Below are 10,169 nucleotides of genomic sequence, written 5' to 3'. Positions count from 1 at the left end.
AAAACTTGCCTTTTAAAACATTTAAACATTTTAAAATAGCCCCTGGCTGTGCAAACAGCCATAGGCTGTGCAAAGTCCTAGTTTGTAAATGTTTTTATTGAATGTTCAGTATAAAGTTTTCTAATACATGTACTTTCTCCAGTAATTTAATTTTTTTTAAAAGCATAGAAAGAGTGGATCAACAGGTTTGTACGAAATGGTGTTGCCTAAATCGATAGTTAACTCTTCCAAAACCATTTATGATACAGCTGTGCATGTTCAGGTTGCTCAGATATAACCCTGGAAGTAGGAAATCCTTATTGACTACTGAGATAACAAGTCAGTTTTACAGGGGAGAAGGCATTATAGACTTCTGCAAAAGTAATTTTTTTAATGTTTCTCTTGTTTGTTTTTTTCTTACAGTCCTTCAAACTCCTAGGATTTCTTGATGTTAAAGTTGTCCCGTGTGCACGAGAATCGGTGCTCTATGGCTCCTTGGGATCTTTTGTTGTGGGTCTGGGACATTTTTTAGCAACTAGTAAGTACTTACTACTTCTGGGTTTTATATATTTATTTGCAAGGAGAAATTAATTCCTATTTGCTCTTAGGTTTTATTAATAATGGAAAGTTATCCAAAGTTTTTTCTCTGGGTTGTTTTTTTTTTTTGAAGGATTTTTGTTTTTCTTTCAGGTAGAGTTAGAAGATCTTGTGACTTTGCAGTCGGTGGCTTTATTTGCACAATGTTAGGGTGCTGGTATGTAAAACGCTTCTTGAATTTTGACAGATCTATATTGCCTGCTTTGTACAACATGATCCCATTTGTGACCTTTCACACTGTTTTTGAAACTCCATAAAAAACTTGCCTAGCAAAGTGTCCTTTTCCTTCCCCAAAACATGTATTTAAAGGAAGAGTTCAGTGCCTTTGAATTTTTATGTTAATATTGTTTTAAAACTTGCTATTCTTTCTTGAATCCTAAGAGATCAAACCACCCAGTTAATTCCATCTTTCTTAATTCTTTCTTTTTTTTCCTTCACATATGCCCTCCTTCTGTCCTGGTACTGAATGGTCACAAAATTAAGATCCAAATTACAGAAATTAGCATTTTCCATTGTGTTTGTGTATCCTGCTTCTCACTGGCTACATGATGTTTGCCTTAAAGAAATAGCAGTAACACGTCTTTTCATTATGCATCATTTCATGGTGAATTTTACTGGCATTATTACATGTAGTTTCAACTTTTCAGCTGGTTGAATAACTCTACTCTGATACTGTCACTCCTATAAAGCAGGGAATTGTGTGTTTTTCTCATCCCCTCCTCTAGGTTTTACTGCAGGTACAATTTGGCCCAACACAGGATCCGGCAAAGAATGCTTAAAGAAGGAATGAGAAACAAAATTTTATTTGAAGGCAGTTCTCTTGATCCAGAAAGAAAACAAACTGGCCATGAAAGAAGCGATTCATAGTCTGCTGCTGTAGGGGGATCCATGGTCTAACACAGCTTTGGGAGAAGGTGGTCGGAAACCGGTGGTCTTCCCCTGTGCGTGTGCGAGGTGCCTAAAAAAACCTGATAAATCGTGTTGGTGTTCGTGGCAAATCCGAGCGAGAAACTCACAGTGGATCTGTTAAGCGCGTGCACAAGCCTTTCTTTGTGTATGGCTGTGTACAGAGCTAGGAACTGCTTCCTACTGAACATCTGGAAACTGATGGGTTCTGCTACAGGGTCTCAGAGGATTAACAGCACTCATTTGGGGCTGCTTTAATGTCCAGTATAAAACAGAATGGTTTGTTTCAGCACAGTTGTAATTCAATCTCATTAAAAGACAGGAAAATATTTTCATCAGCTGTTCTCTGAGTAAATGTGTCCTTCAGTGCTACTGCTGGTTGTGAAACTGGAATAATTGAACAGTGGGTGAAGGCTCATGCAAGGTGGGTGGTGTTGGTAGCCTTCGTAAGACTTCAGCTGTAGAATAACTTCGGATAATGAATACACACTCTGATGTTCAAGGATTTCCATTTCTGTTCCGTCTGTCTGAAACTTAAGAATAAAACCCCACTTTAGAAGCAGTCTGAGCCATGTAACTCATCTGTTTGCTTGAGTAAAAGCCCTGCCCTTCTATGCAAGATGGTTCCTTACAATTGGTGGAATAATAATTTACATTATTTGTAACTAGCAAGGGTCAGTAGTTTGGTGGTGTTTTTTTTTTAAAAAAGGCATGATCTACTCGTGTATTTCACTGCACGTTTTCAATTAAGTATCACTATATCATTTCAAGGAAACCATCTTGGAAATACAATGTTAGATCTAATTGCATATTGGTAAAAAGATGAGTGATGGCATAATAATCCTTGCTGCTGTCTACACCAGTGACACTTCTTTCACAAAATGATTTATAGTCTATTATGCTGTAAGCACTTTTTGGTCTAAAGGCATTCACTGATCAAAAATAGTCCTTCCCCCTCCCCCCTAAATTTAGTCTGAGAGCGTTTGCAATCTGTTGTTAACTGGAATAGGTGTGGGGAGGTCTGGGAATGTAAACAGCATCATTGTTTTACTGACTTAATTTGGAAATATATCCGAAAGCACTGAACCAGCATGCTCTTTACATTAAGATAATTAAACTATTTTCTGTGGATTAGCCTCTTAAAAGAAGAAACAAACCTATACTCCGTTTCCTTTTTTCTCCCTCTGTTTCTCCTGTTTCTTCTGGAGGAAGCAATAAAAAATAAATTTTATGGGGGACATTCAGTTCAGTAGTTTTAGTCTCCAGGAAACTTGAGTTAGTGCCGTGAAACGCTTTTTGCACTCACTGCAAAATACAAACGCGGAAGTTAACCAGTAGCTGACTCTAATTCAGAGGAGAAAAATGTTTGCCCCGGTTCTGCGCGGGGCTGGGGAGGGAGGCTCCTTCCCCGCGGGTGGGGTGGGGGGTCTTGCCTGGTAAAGCCCTCAGAGCTGCACTGGGAAGGGGGGGGAGCCGTGAACTGGGAATTAGCGAGCTCATATTTTAGCACATGGTTGAGTTCTTTCCTGCCTGACCTAAGAAAAGGAACTGCAACCTAAGCAGGGGGTCTTTTGGTTGCGGGGTCATAGTTCAGCCAGGGAGTTAGGGAACAAAAGCCTGCAGATGGGAATGTGCTCTGGCAAAGAGCGGCTGCAGAAAAAGAGGAGAATGCTGTTTTGTGCTGATAGGAGAGAAGCTGGCATGTGCCTAATGGCACCCTTCAAAATGCACCAGTACTGGGACTACGGCGAGAAAAAAAGCAGAAATGTCGCGACACTGTGCGAATTAAAAAATCTGGGGAAAAATGCAGCGTTAGATCCAATCCAGTGTTAACTGGTGCTGGTTTTAGCTGCTACATTTAAGGATGTTAGCTCAACAGCAGCGTAACTACAGCGTTAGCAAGTCTGACCAGTAACCGTGACATTTCTAGATGTATCTTCATTGTGTAGGCAACCAATCTAGTAACTTAGGCTGCCTCACTGTGCAAAATGTGAAATGAGCATGCCAGAAGTCAAGAGAAAAATGGGGAAAGAGGCAACAGGCAGGCCAGCCGGCCGGTGAAGGATGTTAGCTCAACAGCAGCGTAACTACAGCGTTAGCAAGTCTGACCAGTAACCGTGACATTTCTAGATGTATCTTCATTGTGTAGGCAACCAATCTAGTAACTTAGGCTGCCTCACTGTGCAAAATGTGAAATGAGCATGCCAGAAGTCAAGAGAAAAATGGGGAAAGAGGCAACAGGCAGGCCAGCCGGCCGGTGGTTTGGAGCCTCCATTGTCTTGCAGTAGTTGAGATGGGCTCAAACTAACCACAAGTCAGAGCCTCTGTGGGAGGGGGGGCAGGGGGGGAATAAGACAAGGAAGCTGTGAGCAGGACTCGTTCAGTGTGAAAGAGGAGGACCTGCAATAGCAGAGGGAGGAATGCTTATGGTTAAACATGCAGGCGGAAGAAAATAGTTTGGCATAATTCCTCGGAGTGCTGGCTACAGCTGTGTCTGCGCCAGCTACAGAAAGTGGGTTGAAAACGACTGATGGGTGACAAACCCCTGTCAAAAGGGTGAGGGACATGGCAAACCCCAGAAATCTCAGAGCTACGAATTATGATAAATCAAGATATGTTCACAAGAAAATAAAAATTGTAGTAACTTAATAAAAGTAATGTTAACATTTGAAAACAATTTCCTAATTATTTTTCAAATCAGTGAGCCATATCCCTGTTAACACTGTTTTTTTTAATCTAAGTTGGTGGAAACACATAGCATGCATCTGAGTTTTATTATCAGACGATACCTTTAAGTATTGCTGCTAATGTCAGATGTGGTAGTTCTTGCTTTATTGAGCTTCAAAGTATTGATAGAAATTGGTTACTAGAAAGAAAGGGAAATGGTAATTGTGAAGATGTTTCGGTTTGAGCCCTCTGACTCAGCCTTTAAAATGAGAGAATGAAGTATAGTGGCTTTAAGCTATAAAGTTGCTAAAGTCCTGATTCTTTTACTGAGAGTTAAGGTTGCTTGGTCACTGACTGGTGACTGACAAGCACGCTTAGTTTTTATTCTTAAAGTTAGTAGTATCCCCCCTTTGAGTGATGTAAATCGCCACCAAAATAATGAGCTGGCTGTGCAGCCTGGCTCCCCGGGGCAGTGGCTGCACTCTGGGGCAGAGATATTTGCCAGCCCCCTCAGGCGGGAGTGCACCCCAGGGGCTCCGGCAGCGGCCAGAGCACACCCTGTCCTCCTGAGCCTTTCAGGAATGAAGGTCACTCAAGGCAATGGGCTGAAACACGGCGATCTAAGGTTAATTGCCAACTCTTTTATCAGCAAGGTGTGTGATCGTGTCGCTTCTGCTCTCCAGTGTCCTCCACTAAAGCAAAGACAGAGCTTTGGCCACTGAGACTTGCAGCAGGCTCAACACCCAAGAACTTTTTCGAGGTAATTGCAGAGGCGGTTGCAGCTGTCATCCCAAAGTCACAGCGTTCATCTTTACCCGAGCAGGGATTTTGGGAGATGTTGGCTCTCGCTGCGTTTTGTAGGGTTCCAGGCTGTCCTGTGTGTGTCACCACCCACCTCGAGTCCTCGAGTGCTGCAGAGGAAGGGTCACCTCCTGTCACCACGTCTGGCTTTTGGGAGGGTGATTTTTTAGGCAGGAAGAGGTGGGGAGAACGTTTTTTATTTCTAGTGTAGGCAACCCAGGTAACAATGAGGCACTGTGTGAACTCAGTTGTAATGAGCTCCCAAGTGAAAGATTTTCCGCAGCTTAGTAGACTAATTCCCATACTTCTCTCATTCCTGTATTCAGGCGTTTAGCTTAAAGAGCTCGGGGGTTACCAGGTAAATTTGCTTGGTTTGCTCCATTTAAAGTTTGAAACTAGTATATTGTTATTGCCTTGGAAAACTGATCAAAACAAACGGTTTTACAATAAGTTCAGATGATCAAGATGATGATCCTTTGATTTTTTATTTTAAATTGAAGAACCAAGAATTAGTTAAGTGTCAGAAGTGGAGCTGAGTTTTAATTAATGTGACTTGAGGCCTTGGAACATAAATCCTTCTTACGCTGTCCTGGTTCGAGCTAAACAGAACCAATTCTGTTCAGTGATTTTACTTTTCAGCTCAGTGTCTTCTAAGAGGCTGCATTTTCTGAAGTCAACAGCGTGTTTTCGCAGACAGTGTGTGCTGCTAGAAGTGATAATGCCTGATGTTTACAGTGACTACCAGGGATTGGCATGCAGAAAGGCTCTTGCGGATACTTGCTCCTGTAGTGTCAAAGGCCACTGCTGGCTCTTGTGTGCCACGCTGGGGGTGCCGGGAAGTAAAAATGTCACAAGGAAGTAAAAGGTTGCACCTCTGGGGAGGAGGGGACAGGGAAGGTGACTCAAGCCTGACCAAAAAGCATTCCATTCTGTTTATGTCATATTCAGGATAAAGCTGAGGGTCAAGCTGTCTTCTTCAGTGGCCAGTGTCTGAAGAGGGCTCTGTCGGTTCTTCTGCCTTAGATCCCAGTATCTGTGTTCCCAAGTCCAGTTCCAGAATCTGGTTCCCATCTGCCACTCAGTCAGACTGGGACTTGCCCAGTGCCTGCTCTGCAGTGTCAGTGGTGATGCAATTGCCATCAGGAGGTTGGGTTTGATACTGGTTTTGTATATATTTGCATATATTTCATTATTTTGTTATTAATAGTATTGTATTTTATTGTTTCATTAAATATATTTTAGTTTTTTCTTCTCCATCCCTTAAGTCTCTCTCTCTCATTCCCTTTCTTTTCCACTTTGGGAAGGAAGAGGGATTAATAAAGATCATTTGTCATTCATCTAGTGGCCAGCCCAGCCCTAACCGTTAAAACGAATGCTTGAAATGAAAATATTACACTAAGCAGGTATGGCTGCTAAACTTTTGAATGGAGGAGGAGAAGGAGGCTGATGAAGTGAAGGTAAAGCCTTGGATGAGATGATCTGAGGAAAATGCAGACATTTATTCATATCTAGCAGCACTCTGACTAAGACTGTTCATAGGCCCCGCATTTTCACATACTCTCATAGTTTGCCAGAGAGCCCCTCCCGGAACAGGTCACAGCATCCCTGTATCTATTTGTTTTAAAGATAAGAGTGATTTGTTCTCAGGAGGATATTTTAATCCTTCCAGCTTATCATGAGCAAGACTGTGCCTGAGCCCTCAGCTTTCTTGAAGACACTGGAAGTCCACTGGCAGTACTTGAAATGAACCATGGGAGCAGACAATTACCACTGCAGGGCTTGCTCTTTTTGGACAGGCCACAGCTCCAAAAATACCCAGCCTGAATATTGGGGTGATCTATTTTGCAGAACCAAAGATTCTTTGTGCTCTGGAGAGAAGGAAGCACATGCTTTGCTTATTCTTAAAACTCCTTGTTTGTTTTGTCAAATGCTGTTACAAAGAGCAGCAGGTGTACTCTCAGCCAGTGTGGCTTCTCTCCCTGGACAATAGATCCTCTTCTCTCCTGCTGATGGCAAATGGCTTGTCATCAACTGTGGTGATCACGGTACACATGTATCCATGAGACTTCCTGGCCTTCAAGCCTGCACCTACGTACGTGACAGGTTTCTGGAGTTCACTTACAGGCTTTACAACACTGGTTGATACTCATGTCCATCATCCACGTCAAGAGTTCTTACCACCTTCACCTTTGCTGGGTGGCCAAACCCAGTGAGAAAGATCTTTCTCCACCGCCTCATCACTGTGGCACTGCACACATGCTGCAGAAAGGGAGTGAGAGATCCATCCAGCCTATTTGACCACGGCTCCATCTGAGCAAATCAGCAGTCAGTGTGCCCACAATCTCTGCCAACTGAACATTTAGGATATGTTACTTAAATGGTTAAGGGGAAGCTAACACTCCCTCCCTGTCAGGAAACATACAGGCTCTGGGTAGGATAGTAGCAACATCGCTGAAGATGAAAAGACAATAACTGATTTATTAGTAGGCAGGTATATTATCGTGAACAGCTGTTGTGTAGAGCAAATAAAGAGAAAAAAATTCTCCGATGGCCTGTTCCTCAAAGTAGAGGGGATACTATTCTGTTCAGACCCCCCAAAGAAATCTGGAACTACCAGTGATTATCATATGCTGTGCTTATAATGCTTTCATCCAACATATTAAAGCCCTTGAGGGTCACCCTGAGGCAGCACTGGAGGCTGTGACAGAACTTGTCAGATGGTTTCTTAGCTCTGATAGCATTCAAGTACCACATTCTTCAGTAACTGCCTACTCAGACTCCCAGATAGATAAGAAGAGCTCAGCCCTTTCTTCCCAGACCTCACAAAGCCCCCTAGAACCAGTGCTGCAGAGGGCTTCTTACCTTCACTAACAAGCACGATGGTTCTCTCCATCACAAAATCCAGTCACCGCCCATTCCTGTTCACCATTTGCTGCATCACCATTCATCCTTCCGCTGGGGACACCATTCCTCAGTTTGTGTGTCTCTGTCACCCACATGTCCACTCTCAAGATCATCTAAGAGGTGCATCTTGAGAGCATCTGAGTGGGTCACAGAGTGACTGCCCACCACATGGCCACCAAGCTGCTCCCTCAGAATAACAGCCAGTTGGAGCAAAGCCAAGGATGTCCCCACAGACACATATGTACATGGACCCATGTGTGCAGCCAAGCTCCCCACACTTCAGGAGTGCTCTGAGAATCCCAGGGCTGTGAGACACCACAAACCACAGCCCTGTTTTAAATTGCATACCCAATAAAATTCAGAGGAGTTCAGTTATTGATAGATCAGCAACACTGCCCATCTCCTGGTGACCTCCTAGTGGGATCCACACTAATTGATACAGCGACCATCCCAGGAGGAACCTGCCTCCCTTCACCCGCTTTCACTGGTTTGTTCTGGAGCTAGAGAAGGATACTTACGCTTGGAAGTTGCTGGATAATACATCTTTCAAGGTAGTAAATATTTATAAAAGCAAGATCATTCCTGAAAAGTTCTCTCCTCTTTGTTTTCTGCGCTTGGATCTGCCGAAAGAAACCACTGGAGTCCCTCATTTCCCTTCCATGGGTGTTTCCTTAAAGGAAAAAATAAAAAAGGACTGGCCAACTGCCAACCTGTGGAGGCACATAAATATCCCAGGGCTGTGCTAACGCAGCTGCCGAAGCGGTAGCAGCAACCTCCTCCCGAGACGTCCAGGACTCCCCAGGGAGATACTGTTTTTTTGGAAGCGTCTCCCAGCCTCCACCTTCTTCCCCAACACTGAGCAGATTGTGGAGTTGCCTTAACGCCAAGCAGAGCCGGGCTCAGCACACTGCACTGTGGACCAGAGCGCCGGATCACAGTGATTCCTTCCACCTCCTCCTTCCTTTCAGAGAAAGCAGCTCCCACCACAGCCACGTACAGGAACCAGATGGTCGGCTCAGCACTGGCAGCCGGTGTGGCCATCGGTGGCCCCAGCTCCATGCAGAAGATACTTCTCTGTAAAAAAGATGCAGGCAAGTTCATACAAGAGGTGTGACTGAAAGAATGTCTTAGGTCTGGAAACCACATTGTGTTTTGTGACATTTAAGTGTTGCATTCTCTGATAATGTAAGTACTGAAATAGTTCTTATTGTGCTATCACAGCCTCTTTCTCCGAGGTCCATGAGGGAAACAGGGAGAATACATGAGATACTTAATTTGCACAAGTAATTTACATCTAATGTTTCTTTTTGGGCTGCTTGGTTTACTATCTATCAATTTGATATATTTAAAAAAAATATTATTAGAGGGTAGCTGCTTGCATAATAGAGTTTACACTAAAAGGTGGGAAGCAGCTGCTCTGCTGAAAAGGGTAGGACTTGAGTGGATGCCAAGCTGAACATGGCCCAAGAAGAGTGTTCCCACTGCAAATAAGACAAACCACAGCCTGGGCTCCACCAGGAAGTATGTGGCCAACAGATGGAGGGACGCACTCACCCCCTGGTACAGCTGAGGCAGCACGCCCACTATGGCTGTCCAGCTTTGGGCCACTCGGTCTGTTGACAAACCACAGAGACTTCAGTGAAGGGCTCCTAAGGCGTTCAGGGAGTTCAGGCGCGTGCCCTCTGTAAGAACGGTGGAAGGAGTTGGATTTAGTGTGAGGAGGAGTAGGCTGTGGGATGACCTAATAACTGCCTAATATCTGCAGGACAGTTACAAAGATGGAGCTAAACGCCTCTTGATAGTTGCAGAGGATGCAGCAGAGGCAGTGGTCACAAACTCAGGTTTGGGAGCTTCAGGCCAGGCAGCAGGACACAGTGTTTTACTACAAGTGCAGTGCAGCACTGGGGCAGGTTGCCCAGAGAGGTTGTGTAACTTCCACTCCTGCAGGTTTTCATGCTTCAGCTAGACCAGCCCCAGCTGCCCTGAGTACTAGTGCCAGTCCTGCCGCAGGCGGGAGGATGGGCTACATCTCCAGAGCGCCTTGCGAACAACTCTTCTGCAGTTCTGTGACCTGCTGAGAGATGGAGAATCTGCAAGACCCAAGGCACAAAAGGCCCAGCGCAGTGCAGAGGACCACCCACAGTAACACCCTGTTCTGCTTTTGGGAGTAAGTCTCTCCAACAAGGCTTACTCCTTTCCTCTCCCCTATCTCTTACTACCTTTTTACCACAAAGACAAAGGTCCTTTTATAGTACAAAGGCTCATCTTACCCACTTGCTCAACTGCCCCATGGAGCTGGAAGTTCAGCAGAGCCT

At 44.4% G+C, this 10,169-nt stretch overlaps 1 protein-coding gene across 1 annotated transcript; it reads left to right on the top strand.

Moving 5' to 3' along the window:
• Positions 1-402: 402 nt before the first annotated feature.
• On the top strand, positions 403-1,443 carry LOC104267381 (cytochrome c oxidase protein 20 homolog; the record flags this gene model as incomplete). Its single annotated transcript, XM_009864577.1, has 3 exons — positions 403-517; positions 670-733; positions 1,302-1,443. Coding segments are annotated over 3 exons (321 nt in total), but the record flags the coding sequence as incomplete, so codon positions are not given.
• Positions 1,444-10,169: the final 8,726 nt, after the last annotated feature.

The sequence above is a fragment of the Apaloderma vittatum genome, unplaced genomic scaffold (assembly GCF_000703405.1).
Source record: "Apaloderma vittatum isolate BGI_N311 unplaced genomic scaffold, ASM70340v1 scaffold17962, whole genome shotgun sequence".
Lineage (NCBI taxonomy): Eukaryota > Metazoa > Chordata > Aves > Trogoniformes > Trogonidae > Apaloderma > Apaloderma vittatum.
The sequence above is the reverse complement of the archived record's forward strand: the minus strand, read 5'-3'. Positions and strand labels throughout refer to the sequence as shown.